The sequence below is a fragment of the Rutidosis leptorrhynchoides genome, chromosome 3 (assembly GCF_046630445.1).
Source record: "Rutidosis leptorrhynchoides isolate AG116_Rl617_1_P2 chromosome 3, CSIRO_AGI_Rlap_v1, whole genome shotgun sequence".
Taxonomy (NCBI): Eukaryota; Viridiplantae; Streptophyta; class Magnoliopsida; order Asterales; family Asteraceae; genus Rutidosis; species Rutidosis leptorrhynchoides.
In genome coordinates this window covers 273,707,591-273,727,500 of record NC_092335.1, presented here as the reverse complement: position 1 = coordinate 273,727,500, position 19,910 = coordinate 273,707,591, and the positions used below count along the sequence as shown (strand labels likewise).

The 19,910-nt window shown below is 29.8% G+C and overlaps 2 protein-coding genes across 2 annotated transcripts in view; one reads left to right on the top strand and one right to left on the bottom strand.

Moving 5' to 3' along the window:
- LOC139900991 (uncharacterized) overlaps positions 1–336 on the top strand; it is a 1,317-nt gene extending 981 nt beyond the window's left edge. Inside the window, exon 2 of the mRNA XM_071883733.1 lies at positions 1–336. This exon is cut by the window's left edge and continues 263 nt beyond it. Within this exon, the coding sequence (XP_071739834.1) occupies positions 1–336 (336 nt within the window).
- A 2,545-nt stretch (positions 337–2,881) lies between these two features.
- On the bottom strand, positions 2,882–3,536 carry LOC139900990 (B3 domain-containing protein At4g01580-like). The gene is made up of 2 exons (XM_071883731.1): positions 3,321–3,536; positions 2,882–3,196 (listed from the first exon to the last, which is right to left on the bottom strand). The coding sequence occupies exons 1-2, from the start codon at positions 3,534–3,536 to the stop codon at positions 2,882–2,884; spliced, it is 531 nt and encodes a 176-aa protein (XP_071739832.1).
- Positions 3,537–19,910: the final 16,374 nt, after the last annotated feature.

The following is a 19,910-nucleotide window of genomic DNA, read 5'->3' as shown; positions in this document are numbered from 1 at the left end:
AGTAATTCCTATAGAACATGCCCTGTTGTATTGATTCCATATAATCTACCTCCTTGGATGTGCATGAAAAAACCCTATTTCATGCTTACTCTACTAATACCAGGACCATCTGCGCCAGGGAATAATATAGACGTATATTTGGAACCTCTAGTGGATGAGCTAAAGTTGTTGTGGGATCACAGAGTAGAGACATATGATTCATCAACAAATAGTAACTTTCAAATGCGTGCTGGTATGGTATGGACAATAAGTGACTTTTCGGCGTTCACCAACTTATCTGGATGGAGTACTAAAGGTAAACTTGCATGTCCATCCTGCCATAAGCGTACAAAATAGATTCGGTTGAGACATAGTAGGAAATTTGTTTTTATGGGACATCGTCGATTGTTGTCAAAGAGACATGCGTATCGGAAGGATAAAAATTCGTTTGATGGCATAGAAGAGTTGGAGACTAAACCAACTTTCTTAACAGGGTCAGATGTTCTCAATGAGCTAAATGGTATTGATGAATTTAAATTTAGGAAACTAGTCAAGGACAACCCAGTATTGCCGTATAATTGGAAGAAGAGAAGTATATTCTTCAAATTACCGTACTGAAAAGACAACTTGATACAACATAATCTAGATGTAATGCATATTGAGAAAAATGTATGTGATAGTGTCATTGGAACATTAATGAATTTAGATGGAAAGACAAAAGATCATATAAATGGGAGTTATGATTTAGAAGAAATGGGAATTCGAAAGGAACTACATCCCGAAGTTCTAGAAAACAACAAAGTGTATTTGCCATCTGTGTGTTTCTTAATGAATAAAAAAGAAAAAGATAGATTTTGTCGAATGCTTAAAGCAGTGAAAGTTTCTGATGGTTATTCAGCTGATATTTCAAGATGCATTCAACTCAACCCTCCAAAAATTGGTGGCCTAAAAAGTCACGACAATCATATTTTGATGCAACAGTTGCTTCCAATTTTGCATACGAAATAGTCTACCTAAGCATGTCTGCTCTTTTGTGATGAAGTTGTGTCGTTACTATAGACGCTTATGCTGTAAAGTTCTCGATCCAACTAAATTGGTTCAAATGGAAAATGATATTGGAAAATACTTTGCGATATGGAGAGGATTTTTCCACCATCGTTCTTTGACGTAATGGTTCATCTTTCTGTTCACCTTGATTATGAGGCTAGAATTGGAGGACCAGTGTATTATCGTTGGATGTATCCAATTGAGAGGTAGTAAATTACATACTCACACATAATATAATATGTTTTAATATCGGCTGTTTAACAAAAATATTATAGTAAATTGTTTAATTAAGTAGGTTCATGGAATTTGATCTTCATAATTGGTTTTTCTTCAGGTATTTAACCACATTAAAATCTTATGTGCGAAACATGAGTAAACCTGAGGGTTCAATATTAGAAGGATATCTAGCTGATGAGTGTTTGGCGTTTTGTTCATTATACTTCGCTGACAATGTCGAGACTATCCATAACAAGAAAAGTAGAAAATATGACGACGGTGGTAAGGAGGATGGTCTACCAATATTTTCTACGCCGGGTTGACCCATTGGTGCTAGAAAAATGGCTTTACTATCTCTAGATCGTTTGGCTAAAGCACATTCATATGTGTTGTTCAATTGTAGTGAACTGGAATCCTTTAGAACGTAAGTTTATTTAGTACACATTTTGAGTTTCAGAATTTATATTACATTTTGCACTTTGATTGCATCACCTCAATACACATTGCAGAGAACATCTGAGTATTCTTCGGCATGAAAATAAGAAAGAACGTCAGGATTTGATACAGCGTATGCACAGTAATAAATTCGAGAAATGGTTTGGGAAACATGTAAGAATCACTTGGAATTTCATTAATTTTAAGCCATGAATTTATTAAGAATGTTAGTTCCAAAATTACTTAGTAGCTAGAGATTTATTTAGTGTTATTATTTATCAAAAACTTATTTGTAACCAATTATTCAGCTTATATTAAATTATTTTGACCAGGTTCGTAAGCTGCATAAACAAGGTGTAGACGGAATATCAGAAGATCTAAGGCATTTGGAAAATGGCCCATCTGAATATGTGACAACATATAAGGAATATATCATTAATGGTTATCATTTTTAAACCAAACAGACAGAGAAGAAAAGAAAAATGCAGAATAGTGGAGTAATGCTCGAGGCAACAACAAATAGCTTCTCAAGTGTTAGAGATAAAAATCCTATCTTTGGGTCCGTAACATATTACGGGGTTTTAAAAGAAATCATTGAGCTACAGTATGGTGCTGACAAAAAAGTAGTCTTGTTCCGATGTGACTGGATCTCAAATGGTTCAAGTTAAAAGGAAGATGAAAATGGGTTTACAATGCTCAATTTTCGTCGATTGAAGGAAGATAAAGAGCTGTTCATACTAGCAAGTCAAGCACAACAAGTGTTTTATGTTAAAGATTGTGTTCACAAAGGATGGAAAGTTGTTATCAAGACAAAGCCTAGAGATTCTTATGAAATTGATGCACTAACATCTCTTGATGACGTGGAAACACACCTGCAGAGCGAAACAGGTATGGGTCCTCAAATTGATGAAAATGTGAACATTGAGTTGGTTAGAGAGGACAAAGATGGGATTGTCGTTGACAATATTACTACAACATATACGGACACAAATGAGGAGCATCTTGATGATGATGCTATCATTGATTAACAAGTACCATGCTGTTTTATAATTACATAGCCACATCAGTAGATAAACTGTACCAAATATTACATACAAGTTGGAGTTAGCTGAGATGACGGTCAACTTACAAAAGAGAATAAGATTCAGACTACCAAAAAGAGATGTTGATTTTGACTGAGATGTTGAGAGGCACCAGTATACACTCAATATCTTCTCCTCTTGTTCAATGATTCTTCATTGTCTGAAGATTCAGACGTTATGACATGCCTTTGAATGTAGTCAGAATCGTACACAACCATTTCAAATTGATTTTGATCAGAAAAAGTGAAGACGAGTATGTTAAACCGACGTATATCAACATCTTTAACAAGCTTACTCCATCCATCAGAAAACCAAACGTCCTTACCATCATCTTCCAACTTGAGATTAGTAGTATAACCTGTGGATGTGTTGATGAAGACTTCATCATTCAAGCGACCAACAGCATAAATTGAATTGACCCACTTGATTGGGAGGATCTGTATAAACCAAGTATTTGGGGTAAGTTTTATTTGATATGTATAATATAAGATTTTGTACAACTAACTGTATACATATTAACAACATTGTCAATTTGGAAGCTTAAGTATCGTGTTGACTTACCATCTTTGGTTTGGATACATCAACGAACCATTTAATGAATTTTGGATTTCTGTTATCGGGAACATGCTTTTCACATAGATCAGAAGCGAACACCGTGAGTTCAAAAGTTGTGTCATCAACCATAGTTATTTGAAGAACATCCCGAACTCTAATATGTAGATCCTTAACAACCTGTTTCCATCCTGTTTTCATGGCTAGATCATGGCCATTCCACATGATTTGTACTTGTGCCTGGTAACCATCGGCAATAATGACCTAAACTAAATCATTTGGATTATCGTCATAGTGACAATTGACCCACTTAGATGGGAATTTCTGTGAATATAAACAACAAAAGTATAAGTACATTTTTATTTATTAAAGTACCTATAAAATGTAAGAATGGACAATAAATGGTTGTTACAAAAATGTACATTAACCGTACCAGGAAACGAGTTGTAACAGCTGTAACATCAACAATGAATGAAGGTAATCGGGATGATGAAGCCATGACTTTGAAGATGTACTATGAAATACCAAAACAGAAGATTTAACATATATGTAACAATATTTTACCTCATTTAACTGCATGTGTGATGTAATACATAAGTGTATATTAAATAACTGAATGTACAACAATAATTGAACTTTTCAATGAACATTCAATTTGTTAAATTAATAAAAGAATCCCATATATCACCTGGATCTTAGAATCTGATAAAAAAAGTCCTTTTTTTTTTTACCCAAATGGAATCCATTCAAGTGTCAGACTTATTTTTTAACTTTAAAAGTGATTGTTCTATTTTTTGTCATCAGATGCATGAAGACAATGTTTGTTACTGAATAAAACTAACTATGCTAACGATTTAACAACTAACAAAGTTAACTTATGCTGAATGATGTTATACAGTACTTTAAACCCTAAATGATATTACAATGTTATTTATACAACCGATAATTAGTTGGAGCAGATATATATGAATAATAGGTCAAAGAATTCAAAGAAAGTCACGAAATATTTGAAAGATACTTACCTTTGCTTTCGGGTCGGATGAATGTGTTAGTTGTGTCAAAAGCGTTAGAGTATAATGCTAAGAATAAGGAACTGATAGAGTGTATCTATTTAATCTTCTCCGTAATTATTAAATATAAATAAATTAAAATGATTTAAAATATTAAACCTGATTTTGGAATGTAAATCGACATTAAGATTATTTATAATTATACATTATACATTATATATTTTAAGTTATTTTTACATTTACAGATTTATTTTTATTTAGAATATAATATGTTCATATTATTATTGTATATAAAATAAAAAAATAAACTGTATTTCAATTTATATTATGTATATATTTTATTTTTATATTTATATATTTACGGTTTATCTAATAAAAAAGCACAAGAATCGCTCTATTTTTTCATTCAAACAAAGTCAATCTCTGTGGAAACTGAAGACTACGATCATCAAGCAAATCAATCCTTCATCCTCGGTTGTTCACTGGTAAGTGATACATCACTCATCCTCGTTTGTTCATGGTATTCACTGTCGTGATTATTCACATTACTTGTTACTTGATTCCTATGTATTAAAATCGTAAGGGCTAAAATATTCAGGGCAAATATTTGGTTCGATTAGGTCAATTTTTTTTTTGGTTCAATTAGGAAAATATTTTGGTCGATTAGGGCTAATAGACATTAAAGACGTACTTATTGATCAGGACTGACATGATTAGGGCTTTTTCTTGTGCTACCATCATTATGTCTAAAATTTGGTCGATTTTATAAATGCTGTGATTTCTATAGAACATTGCATGCATTGTTATAATGGGCTACATGTGTGAAATTCGGATTATACATTAATACTTTTTACCATTTAGACTGCTTATAATTCTCTAAAATTCTTAGACTATTAAATTTTAACAAAAGGTAGGCTCATTTATATACATCATGCAAATCTATACATGTAGAGTAGCTGTTTTACTTACACTTGCTTAATTATTGTGTAACAGTCTTTTACAAGATGCCTAGGCAAAAGAGAATGGCAACATCAAACAAGCAATCACCCAAAACAAAGAAAGTTAAAAACTCTCCAAAACTAACTGTTGATCACAAACCCGTTACTCGTAGCAAGATCAAGACTGTGCAAGGTGTGCAAGGGGATTCAACACCAATTGATTTGACTACAACAAACAATTCAGGTGCTGAACACATAGATGTTAGTATACCACAAACAACTACAAAGCAAAACACCCCAAAAAAACAGAAAACACAACACGTTGTTTCAAATGCAAATGACGATTCTTCTGGCACCCCACAACAACAGGCATTCTCAAACAACCCACTTATGATTATGAAACCAAACGAATTTATCCCACCTGTTATCGATACCCAACCCCAAGAACCTCAAAAACAGCCAACTGTTATTGAACCAACCACAACACCGAAACCCAACATAGAAACTAACAAATTATCCACTGAAGATGTGACACTAGCAATTGTTTTGCCCATCGTTACCAAACCACGGCAATCTCAACAGCCCCCAGCCATTAACGAACCAAATAAAGCAAGCAAAAACACCACACAAAATAACAAACAGTTAGCTACCAATATAAATGATCCGTCTGCTATTCCCGAACTATTCATTGAAGAAATCCCTACACCATCTGTCCCCAAACGACTCGAATCAGAGATCTCTCAATCGGTTTCCGAACCACAAAAATCCAAAACTAAGAAACAGAAGAAAACACGTGATATGTCAATACCCGATGTATCTACTCCTAATCTCGAACCAGTTCAATCAGAAGTCCATCCACTTGTTAGCGAACAACAAAAAATGACCAATATGAAAGCGAATCAACAAACCAAAAACATACCGAAAAAACAAGTGTTAACAAAAACCAATATCGATAAAGAAACAACTGTTATAGACACCAATGCTTCTCAAAAGGTGAGTAAACAACAGGTGGTGGGGAAACAACATGTGGTGGGGAAAAAAGCATTAAATGTTCTATCTCACATAGACCCTGCTTGTTCTCCAACGAGTCTTCTTGCGAAGAACAAATTTAATGGTCAAGCTAACATACATTGGGAGACACTATCAAACCTGAAGGTTGATAAACAGTTCGATGATTGGTTGTCTCCGGCTTGGAAAAAATTATTTTCCATCAATCGACCGGTTTACAAAAAATTGATGTTGGAGTTCTTCAGCACATACAGGTTCAATGAGCAAATGATGAAAATGCAGACGGTCAAAACAGGACTGGTAATGAGCTTCAGCTTAGGCGGCAAATTGCACAACCTTGATTTCAAACAGTTTGCGAAGGCTATGAACCTTTGTAGCAAAGAGGAAGTGGAGGGTTAAGAATTTGAGAGGGATTTAACTGAAATGCCAACTAATCTTAGCCTTAACAACTTTTGGTCAACTTTTGGAAAAGGTGTAGTGACCCGAACTTTTCCATGTTTATATATATATTAAATGAAATTGTTATTTACATGATTAAGTGTTTCCAACATGTTAAGCAATCAAACTTGTTAAGACTTGATTAATTGAAATAGGTTTCATATAGACAATTGACCACCCAAGTTGATCGGTGATTCACGAACGTTAAAACTTCTAAAAACTATACGATGACATATATATGGTTATATATATAGTTAACATGATTTTATTATAATTATGTATCTCATTAGGTATTTTAACAATGAGTTATATACATAAAAATGAGACTATTAATTTAAGAAACTCGAAAACGATATATATATAACGATTATCGTTATAACAACGTCTTACTAGGTACATATGAATCATATTAAGATATTGATACACTTGGTTAATTATGTTAAATGATAAGTAAATATATTATTAAGTGTATTAACAATGAAATACATATGTAAAAATAAGACTACTAACTTAATGATTTCGAAACGAGACATATATGTAACGATTATCGTTGTAACGACATTTAACTGTATATATATCATACTAAGATATATTATATATCATAATATCATGATAATATAACAATTTAACATCTCATTTATTATAATAAATAATGGGTTAACAACATTCAACAAGATCGTTAACCTAAAGGTTTCAAAACAACGTTTATATGTAACGACTAACGATGACTTAACGACTCAGTTAAAATGTATATACATGTAGTGTTTTAATATGTATTCATACACTTTTGAAAGACTTCAATACACTTATCAAAATACTTCTACTTAACAAAAATGCTTACAATTACATCCTCGTTCAGTTTCATCAACAATTCTACTCGTATGCACCCGTATTCGTACTCGTACAATAGACAGCTTTTAGATGTATGTACTATTGGTATATACACTCCAATGATCAGCTCTTAGTAGCCCATGTGAGTCACCTAACACATGTAGGAGCCATCATTTGGCAACTAGCATGAAATATCTCATAAAATTATAAAAATATGAGTAATCATTCATGACTTATTTACATGAAAACAAAATTACATATCCTTTATATCTAATCCATACACCAACGACCAAAAACACCTACAAACACTTTCATTACTTCATCTAATTGATCTCTCTCAAGTTCTATCTTCAAGTTCCAAGTGTTCTTCATAAATTCCAAAAGTTCTAGTTTCATAAAATCAAGAATACTTCCAAGATTGCAAGTTTACTTCCAAGTTTTCTAAATCCATTCCAAATAATCATCCAAGATCAAGAAACCTTTGTTACTTACAGTAGGTTATCTTTCTAATACAAGGTAATAATCATATTCAAACTTTAATTCAATTTCTATAACTATAACAATCTTATTTCGAGTGGAAATCTTACTTGAAATTGTTTTCGTGTCATGATTCTGCTTCAAGAACTTTCAAGCCATCCAAGGATCCTTTGAAGCTAGATCTATTTTTCTCATTTCCAGTAGGTTTATCCAAGGAACTTGAGGTAGTAATGATGTTCATAACATCATTCAATTCATACATATAAAGCTATCTTATTCGAAGGTTTAAACTTGTAATCACTAGAACATAGTTTAGTTAATTCTAAACTTGTTCGCAAATAAAAGTTAATCCTTCTAACTTGACTTTTAAAATCAACTAAACACATGTTATATATCTATATGATATGCTAACTTAATGATTTAAAACCTGGAAACACGAAAAACACCGTAAAACCGGATTTACGCCGTCGTAGTAACACCGCGAGCTGTTTTGGGTTAGTTAATTAAAAACTATGATAAACTTTGATTTAAAAGTTGTTATTCTGGGAAAATGATTTTTATTATGAACATGAAACTATATCCAAAAATTATGGTTAAACTCAAAGTGGAAGTATGTTTTCTAAAATGGTCATCTAGACGTCGTTCTTTCGACTGAAATGACTACCTTTACAAAAACGACTTGTAACTTATTTTTCCGACTATAAACCTATACTTTTTCTGTTTAGATTCATAAAATAGAGTTCAATATAAAACCATAGAAATTTGATTCACTCAAAACAGATTTAAAATGAAGAAGTTATGGGTAAAACAAGATTGGATAATTTTTCTCATTTTAGCTACGTGAAAATTGGTAACAAATCTATTCCAACCATAACTTAATCAACTTGTATTGTATATTATGTAATCTTGAGATACGATAGACACGTATACAATGTTTCGACCTATCACGTCGACACATCTATATATATTTTGGAACAACCATAGACACTCTATATGTGAATGTTGGAGTTAGCTATACAGGGTTGAGGTTGATTTCAAAATATATATAGTTTGAGTTGTGATCAATACTGAGATACGTATACACTGGGTCGTGGATTGATTCAAGATAATATTTATCGATTTATTTCTGTACATCTAACTGTGGACAACTAGTTGTAGGTTACTAACGAGGACAGCTGACTTAATAAACTTAAAACATCAAAATATATTAAAAGTGTTGTAAATATATTTTGAACATACTTTGATATATATGTATATATTGTTATAGGTTCGTGAATCAACCAGTGGCCAAGTCTTACTTCCCGACGAAGTAAAAATCTGTGAAAGTGAGTTATAGTCCCACTTTTAAATCTAATATTTTTGGGATGAGAATACATGCAGGTTTTATAAATAATTTAAAAAATAGACACAAGTACGTGAAACTACATTCTATGGTTGAATTATCGAAATCGAATATGCCCCTTTTTATTAAGTCTGGTAATCTAAGAATTAGGGAACAGACACCCTAATTGACGCGAATCCTAAAGATAGATCTATTGGGCCTAACAAACCCCATCCAAAGTACCGGATGCTTTAGTACTTCAAAATTTATATCATATCCGAAGGGTGTCCCGGAATGATGGGGATATTCTTATATATGCATCTTGTTAATGTCGGTTACCAGGTGTTCACCATATGAATGATTTTTATCTCTATGTATGGGATGTGTATTGAAATATGAAATCTTGTGGTCTATTGTTACGATTTGATATATATAGGTTAAACCTATAACTCACCAACATTTTTGTTGACGTTTAAAGCATGTTTATTCTCAGGTGAATACTAAGAGCTTCCGCTGTTGCATACTAAAATAAGGACAAGATTTGGAGTCCATGTTTGTATGATATTGTGTAAAAACTGCATTCAAGAAACTGATTTCGATGTAACATATTTGTATTGTAAACCATTATGTAATGGTCGTGTGTAAACAGGATATTTTAGATTATCATTATTTGATAATCTACGTAAAACTTTTTAAACCTTTATTTATGAAATAAAGGTTATGGTTTGTTTTAAAAATGAATGCAATCTTTGAAAAACGTCTCATATAGAGGTCAAAACCTCACAACGAAATCAATTAATATGGAACATTTTTAATCAATAAGAACGGGACATTTCAAAAGGGGTGTATGACAAGAACGTTTCTTGCACGAAAATCACTAAACCAACTTACAGGATACTGCATCGCCTTATTTCTGAGTCCATATCTCAACGTGGTAGTTGCACCAACCACGTTACCCAGAAGGACATGAAATACATATATTTCATTGTGAATAACAAGGCGTGCAATATTGCAAAGTGTTTGGCTCAGTATCTTTACAAAAGCCCTGGAAAGAGTGATAGTAGTGCTGTTTGTGGCGCGGCATATGTGACGGAGTTGGCTATTGGTTTAGGGGCTTATACGGAGGAGCAACTGGCTGGTTTTGAAGTGTTGGCAACGCCTATGCTATTTGATGAGGCACAATTATGGAAGTTTTTGATTGTTGAGAAAAATCCACCCTTACGTTTTGTGGATCCTGATTTTGTTGACAATGTTCAAGAAGATGCTGGTACAAGTGCATTGCATTCCATTGATTGGAAAGCTGATGTACGCTCTTTGAAGAAAGACATAACGTGGGCAAACAGTGCATTGCATTTCTTGATTGGAAAGCTTGGCCACGAATATGAACTTCCTTCGCATTTGATAGCTCCTGGACAATCATCTCATCAAAACATGTCAACGGTCAATGAGAACTTGTCTTCATCCGATCAATCTCGTAAGTAAGACTGCTGTTTAATCCCTTGTGACATGTGAAACTATGATTTCACTAAAACAATGATCTTTTGAATTTGTATTTAATCTATGTGTACTTTCATGATCTGTTAATCACACCCTTTATGTTTGTTGGGTACGTACAATATTAAGCTTGGTTTGTGGTAATGACGGTTTAAGCTAGGTTTGTAATGTATATAGCGTATATGCTGTTTGACAATTCGGTATTATTGTTTATTTGCAGTTTGAGCAGCTTATATGTTGTGTGACGTTATGTTTAACAGGTTGTTCTTATTATACGATATTACTTTTAATACCTAATTCTGATTCGTTACATGTGATCTGTACTTCACGTTTGAAATTGGTAATCGATTCAACTAACAATAATGTTGGAGGTTAAATTACACAGGATCCGTTTATTATGTATTGTAAAACTACATAGTTGGAAAACTGTATGAAAATTGGGTTTTAGTAGTTTTAGGTTTATGGGTTTTGGTAGTTTTAGGTTTAGTAGTAGATGCATAAGTAAATTCAACCAAATGACAACTCACTTTGGTACATACCCTTTGGTATTGGTCTCTTGTTGATCATCTGATCAAAAAACATCACAAATTTGGTAGCTATAAATTACAAACATAAAAATTAATCCCATTTCCATACAATGGCAGACCAAAAGTATACGGCTAAACATGTAATTAATTATTTATCTAACAATATTGTTCGATACTTTAAATTAAAACAAAATTATACAATAACGGAAACAAAAATTGAACAATAGGCAAGGCCACTCCCTATCGTGACTAACCTAATCATCCTCTTAACTTTCGACATCATAGCCACAATAACACTAATATCTATTAACTAACTGATTACTAAACACTCTGTAAATTGGCTAAAACAATACTCCTCAAAATATACAATGTACAAGCAATACAGCATAAAGTCCAAACAATAAAAGATGAATGGGACCCACAATTGCTATAACTAAGATTTATACTTCCGTTAAATTGATGGTGAGTCCGTAGAACTAACGAGTGAAACTAAGCCCATATGGTTCAGTACATGTAACTACGGGTAACTACGGATAACTAGCGGTAATGGAAACATACAGAGTGGTCTATTTAATACCCATTTTCTATTAACACAAGATTTTCTTTTTAATTATTATTATTATTATTTTTAATTATTATTATTAAGTATTACTATTAATTAGTTTTTTAATTATTATTATTAATTATTTTTATTATTAAATATTTTTATTGGATATTATAGGTTTATGCGCTTCATACAATTTTTTAATCTTATAGACGATCAAAAGATCTTCACCTGCTCCACACTTCCCCATTAATTAACTTGGAAACTGCGAAAAACCTCCGATTGAAGCATCACGAAAACAGGTTTTTGTATTCTCTTTATCAGCATCTATATTATTACTTTACAATTCTCGATCTGCTTTACATTGGTAACGAACTTTATTAATATAAAAAATCTATTTGATTTTTACTTAGGGTTTATAATCACAGCATATTTTATTCTACACTTTATAATGAACCAATCGATCTGCACTTTAATGGATTTTTTGTTCTTTGTTTGCACACTCATTGATTTTATGTCAGATTGTAGTTCGTTGTTAATATCATAATTTGGATTCACAACCAAACACATGCAGGTGTTATGCTATGACATCAATTATGAATTTAACTTCAAATCATATGTTATCTTCACATATATTGCATGTCTGTAAATTGTTTCATTATCTGCAAGATTTTAACAATCGTCTTGCTTAGGGTTTATATGACAAATAAATTTTATTCTAAAGTTTGGAGTTAACAAAATCATTCGCATTTTAGTTTGATATTAAACTTTACAAGTATACAATTTTGTATAAAACTAAAGCGTTGAGTAAGTTTTCTGCTTCAATTCAAGATTTTAGTGTTGAACGTGTGTGTATAGATATATATATATATATATATATATATATATATATATATATATATATATATATATATATGAATGTGTATTTATTGTATATGTATGAAATTTTTATGAATCTAGTGTGTGTGTAAATGCTACTGCTTTAAACATAAAGACATATTTTTGTTTTTTACAACATCACAAAATTAAATGATCAGATAGATGTTCTGTATCCTTAATGTTATTTTTTCTTTTCAAATCTGGTGTTGATAAATAGAAATTTATGTTAAAAATCTTTGAAAATTTAAGGGTTTTTCATGTATTATGTATCTAACATTTGTTTGCTTAAATGGATAATTTAGTGAAAGAAAAGATGGCTGCCAATAATTCCAATGTATTCGAAAGTGGGTCCTCTTCAAATCATAACCAGTCTGATGATAGTTCAGATGTAATGGTAATCAGCAAGAGCGAGTTTGATGCGGTTGTGAATAAACCTCAACCAATGCCTACTAATCGACAAGTATTTATTTTCGTGACCATACCGAAAGGGAATGTGTGGGTAAGTTACTTCTATTTTCATACAGAATATATTTGACTTAATATATTTTATCCATTCTTAGCTTGCATTCACGAGTGAACTCAGACAATGTTATCTATACTTTACATGTGTTTCACATAATATTGATGCATTGTTTAACAATTATAATACGAATGTGATTCAGCGTCTACCACATGAGCTAGTGCAACTCCCGGAGTTAAACAGCCGGAGAAGGTATGAATGTGTATGCGTTGATGTTGATGATAGAGTTCACATATGGGGGCTGTTATAGGAGTGAAAAAAAAAACCGAACTTTATGGTTTCATCTGGCTGGATCAAATTTCTGACTTTGAATGGCTATGTACCCGATGAAGAAGTTTGGTTTGTGTTCAAACGTAGGGAGCGCAGGTTTGAGGTTGTGTGGGATGATGTTCATAACTTTGAATAGTCTGTTTGGGAATGGCATGGTTTAGATTCTGCAATTTTTAGTTTGTATAGGCAGAATGTGTGAATATTGGCTAAACTAAGATAATTTGGTGTATGTATGTGTGTTGGTGGAACTTTTGAACCTGAAGCGTTATGTTAACGAACAGTTGTAATTGTTTGATAATTAGTTATGTTGTTTATGGTAGCTTTAATTTATAACCTAAACAGTTTTTAATTGTTAGATACTAAATCTAAATATATACCAATGATGGTAAATTTTTATACGTACAATACTTTGCTGAATGTAACGTATATAGAATATCCGTCAATAACTCATAGCCGCGTAGCGCAAACCTATTAATCTTGTTTATAACATGAAGCATAATGGTCCTGTTAACAAAAAAAAAAAAAAAAAAAAAAAAAACATGAAACATAATGTTATGTTGAGTACCAATGGGCCAATCAATGGAACACTTATGGTTATATTTCTAAAATAATAATAATAATAATAATAATAATAATAATAATAATAATAATAATAATAATAATAATAATAATAATAATAATAATAATAATAATAATAATAATATATAATAATTTGGTAATTGTATCGTAATATTATAACTTTTGGGATGATTTGCCCTATTTAAGGAGCATCAACCGCCATCACGTATTGTCATGACCTGGGAATTTCGGTCAAATTTAAACTCTGATAACTCCGACAAGATAAGTAAATTGATGTGTTACATTAAAATATTTTTCATACATTTAATTAACCATTGGACTTTACCCTACGATTCACGAACAACCTATAATTTAAAACACGAACCCGTCATGATTTATATATAATTTTACTTTCTTAAACGAAAACGTTTTATGATATAATAATTTCCCTTATTATAACCTCTTAATAAAATGATTTTGAATATAATTAGTTCTAGAAAACTAAATTTTATAATATTTATATACAAATTGATAAAAATTTACTATTGAATGATGCAATTTCAAATTAAAAATATTACGTATATAATTGTTTTATTTTTATGATGTATTTTTTATAATTTATAAGAAAAATGCAATTAAATTAAAGATGTACAAGCTGTAAAGCACAACGTACAACAATGTAACTTAAATAGTTGAATCGAAATTAATTCATTTACTATTCATATGAATAGTAATTGAAAGAAATTAATTAATTTACTATTTACATGAAAGCGACATGATAGAAATTATTAATTATAAGTTAGATAATATACCCCTAAAGTATTTGAGATATACGACTTTAAAAAAAATTTACGATTCAAATTTGATTCTAAATTTATTATTATATTATTATATTTTATTTCAATATTATTATATTATTATATTTATTATATTATTATATTTAAATTAATATTATATTATATATCTTTGTCCAGTCAAAAACTAGAAAAACACATATTACGCTTATAAACTTTATAAACGAACCTTTTTAAAACTAATTTTATAAAGCTTAAGACCAAAACAGATATATATGTATTAAAATATAAAAAATGGAATTATTACTCATACTTTTACCCGCTAATTATTAGCAACAAGAGTACGAAATACCGGTCCGTGAAAACTGTTGGCAGATATTATTGAATTCTAATTCACACGTTTTTATTTTCATATTATTATATTATTTTCATATTATTATATTATTTTAATATTATTATATTATTACTTTATTATAATTATTATATTATATTTATATTATTATATTATATATATATGTATATATGTGTGTGTGTGTATATATATATATATATATATATATATATATATATATATATATATATATAGCTAAGGAAATTATGGGTTATAGCAATGGAGGTTATGGGTAATGCTCGTGGGCATTGTTCGTGAGGCCAACCTAGCGTTTATCATTTTCGTTGCATCTACGTACTTTCCTGTAATATTGAATCACAATATTGATACGTGAGCATTCATATCTTATCTTTTATATATTAATAGTGTATCCATGTCTAGTACTCGAGTATATATGTTTATGCATGCTTATATGCTTTAATTTTGTCGTTAGATAGTTTATGATGAATCACAAATTTGATACATATGCTACTGATATAAAGTATATGATATGCATGTCGTTGGAAAGCTATCAAAAAATTAATAACTTTTCATTTAGAAATCGCGTGATTTCGATGAACGGATTAAAAGATATGGTCAACTGAATTATGTTTGACGTTAATTGAAATTGTGTTTGAAACTGTAAATTAATATTTAAACAACTTGTCTATGACGGCTCTATTGAGTCGACAACAATCGTCGATTTATTGGCGACTTGACTGACTCTTAGAGCCTAAATTAAATTTCAGGCAGGATTTAAAACCCATGGAAATTTGATTCTACCATTTTCATGGCGTCTATTATTATTTTTATTTTAGTATTTTTATTTAAAAAAAAAGTTTCCTACGTAAAGGCCGGAGGTCCTCTCGGAAGCAATCTCTTTATCCGTAGAATAAAGAGAGGGATGACTTTCTCTACTCTCGAGAGTATTTTACTCTGGGTGGAGAAATGACTTGTCTTTATTCTCGGATAGGGGAAGGATTGTTTACATCTCACCTCCCCCATACCACACTTATGTGGGATTAGGTTTTGTTGTTGTTGTTGTTGTCTATGAGATTTATAAATTGGATTTTTAGATATTAATCGAGTAAATGAATTTCGATATAAGGCACATCTCGTTTTGTTGAACAATTGTCAATGTTGACTGTCTTATCAAGTTTTAAAACTTTATAAACACTATAATCTGATTTTATAAGTATTGGAAAACTATGTGAAATAATAAAATATTTTCGATTGCCATGATAATTCAAATATAATATAGCTCCTGAAATAAATAATATTTTGAATTTGATAAACTATAAATTCATTCAATTATCAAGACTTATACTATGTTAATATAATAAACATGTATAGATTTAAAGATCATATTGGGTCAGGTTGACTTTTGAGATAACTTTTGTTAACTTTTGCATGTCGGTCTCGAGCATTAGGATTGTGATACACTATGACCTGACCTAGCTTGTGTGATGACCCGGAAATTTCCAAACAAATTTAAACATTATCTTTATATCTTTCCGACACGATAAGCAAAGATAGTTAAGTTAAATCTCAAGAATTTTAAACTATGTTCATACATTCATTTAACCTCGATCAAATTCCAATGATTCACGAACCATTAAATGAACATATATAATTATATAGGTGTATGTGTATAACTTGATAATGTCAACAAAGTATTAGACGTATAATACTTTACACGAACGTAATTATTTCAAAATAGTTATCGATGGAATTAGAAGATGATATCAAATGATTGATTTATCAGATACATTGAATTATGATTACGAGTCTCTGTTAGGAGGTCCACTTTAATTTGGAAAACATTTCCTTTTAACGATATTCGGAATAAATGGTAAAGTGATCTTCGAGTAAGGACAAAGTGTCAAGTAGTGAGAGCTAGTCGGATTAGTGGAGACTCCTGTTTGATTTTCAATACATGCCTTACAATAATTTTCTCATGACTATTGATAGGTTAATTACTAGGCTTTAATCATATTTTATCATGAAGAATAAATAATTGAGTTAATGTTCGTCGGTAAGATAAAACCATTTGTCATGTTAAGATGATTTCATACGTACATTTATCCATTTGACCTAATCCTACAACTCACGAATAAACTGTAAGTTAATAACTTGAAACCTGTTATGATTTATATATTATTTTACTCTCTTTAGTAAAAACATTTTTCGACATAATAGAACTAGTTTATTAATGTATATGTTTAAATAACGTAAGTTAGAATATTAGTTGTTAATAACTTGCAACGTATATTAAAATGTGTTCATTAAATATATATGTTTTTAAATTAGTTTAGTACACGATAGTAACATTCGCTTAGTGATGCGATTGATATTTAAAAAGTTAATACATAAATAAATTGTATTTATTTAAGTTTTTAAATGAAAACGTTACGAGTTATAATATTTTCTAAACGAAATTTAAAACGAATTTTGAAATATAATTAGTTTTGAAAGACTAAATATTAAATCATTAGACAAATATTTCAAACATATATATTACGTTTAAATTTACGATTCTAAATAATATATATATATATATATATATATATATATATATATATATATATATATATATATATATATATATATATATATATATATATATATATATATATATTTTAACTTAGTCATAAAACGTCCTGATTTAAAATAATATATTTTGATAAACAACGAGTCACTGATTTATAGAAGCAAAAGACCAAAACGCTCAATTTTATAAGTTACATTTTTATAAGGTAATTTATTGATAAGTAAGTCAAATTATTAATAAGGGTACACGTCGCGTAACGTAAAAGGCTAGTTTTCTAAACGTACGAAAGTGCGTTCGAAAAATCGAAAGTGGTACATGAGTCGAGTGACAACGTACGAGTCATTTGAGTAGAAATTACATTTTAACCATGCACATAAATATAATATAATATATAAATAATTATATAAATTAAATATATATATATATATATATATATATATATATATATATATATATAATACGAGTGTCGGCAAGATTGAAAGTTGGATACCAGCTGGATTTGAGCTCCATGCGATTGCATGGGCTCTCCACACACCCACCATGCGATCACATGGCTAAGGGAGAGATTCCAAGTCCATAAAATTCATTCGACTGGTTCCATTTTCATTTCATCCTCTATTTTTCTCTCGTACTCTCTCTATATCTATATACTTATTATTATTATTATTATTATTATTATTATTATTATTATTATTATTATTATTATTATTATTATTATTATTAGTATTAAGAGTAATATTATTATCAATCGCATTATCATTAGTATTATTATTATTATTATTATGTATTATACATAAAATACTACGACGAGGTTCTGCCCGCTTGATTTCAAAATGAGTTTTTCGAGTAGGATAGGGCTAAGGAAATTATGGGTTATAGCTATGGAAGTGATGGGTATGGTTCATGGGTATGCTCGTGAGGTCAATTTAGTGTTTATCATCTCCGTTGCGTCTACGTACCTTTTCTGCAATAATGAATCTCAATATTGATATGTGAGTACTCATAAATTAACTTTTATATATTAATAGTGTATCCCTGACTAGTGCTCGAGTATATAGGATTATGCATCCTTGTACTTTTGATATTACCATTAGATTGGTTATGTTAAATCCTAAGTTAGTTACATATGCGATTGAGATAAGGTATAAGATATGCATGTCGTTAGAAAGCTAGCGAAAAATTAAGAACTTTTTATTTAGATATCGAATGGTTTCGATGAACGGATTAGAAGTTATAGTAAATTGAATTTTTGTATTATTATTAAAAATGATTATTATTATCGTCGTTATTATCTTCGTTATAGTTTTTATCTAATTATTATTATTATTATTATCATTATCAATAAAAAATATTATCATTAAAAATTGTTATTTTTATTACTATCGTTATTATCGTTAAAGTTATAATTAGTATTATCATTAAAATTATCATAATATTTATTATCATTAGTATTATTATAATTAAAAACTAATATTAGTAACACTTAATTATTATGAATACTATTATTATCATTAAAATGAACGCGACATAAAAGATGATTAAAAGCTATTAAATGAATCGATTAGGAAATAATGAGTATGAGTATCATGATATTGTAAGATATTGATTTAGACAAAATTATCGTTCTTATTATTTTTATCATTACTATTATTAAAAGTATCGTTAGTATTAAACTATCATTTTAACAAAAAATATCATTTTAAATGAAATGTTATTGTTATTACAAAATATCATTATTATTATTATTTTAAATAAAATTATTATTTTAAAGTTAATATTAAAAAGTATTGTAAATATTAAAGTTATCATAATTAGAATTATCATTTTATCATAATACCATTTTTCGTAAATATAAATATTGTTATTATTATTAGTAGAATAATAATAATAATTATTATTACAAAATAATATAACTTTTACTTACCATTATTATTATCGATATTATTTTAATCAAATAAATATGTAATACAAAGATATTGTACTATGTGAAACATAATTACATTAATCCTACCTATCATATTATTTTTATGATATTAAATGAACTTTATAAATTTTAGACCAAATTGCTC

Excerpts from the sequence above, each read along its gene's own strand:
- LOC139900990 (XM_071883731.1), bottom strand. The coding sequence starts at position 3,536 with ATGTGGAATGGCCATGATCTAGCCATGAAAACAGGATGGAAACAGGTT. Across the intron at positions 3,197-3,320 it reads ATGTATCCAAACCAAAGATG|ATCCTCCCAATCAAGTGGGT; the intron begins GTAAGTCAACAC and ends TGGTTTATACAG.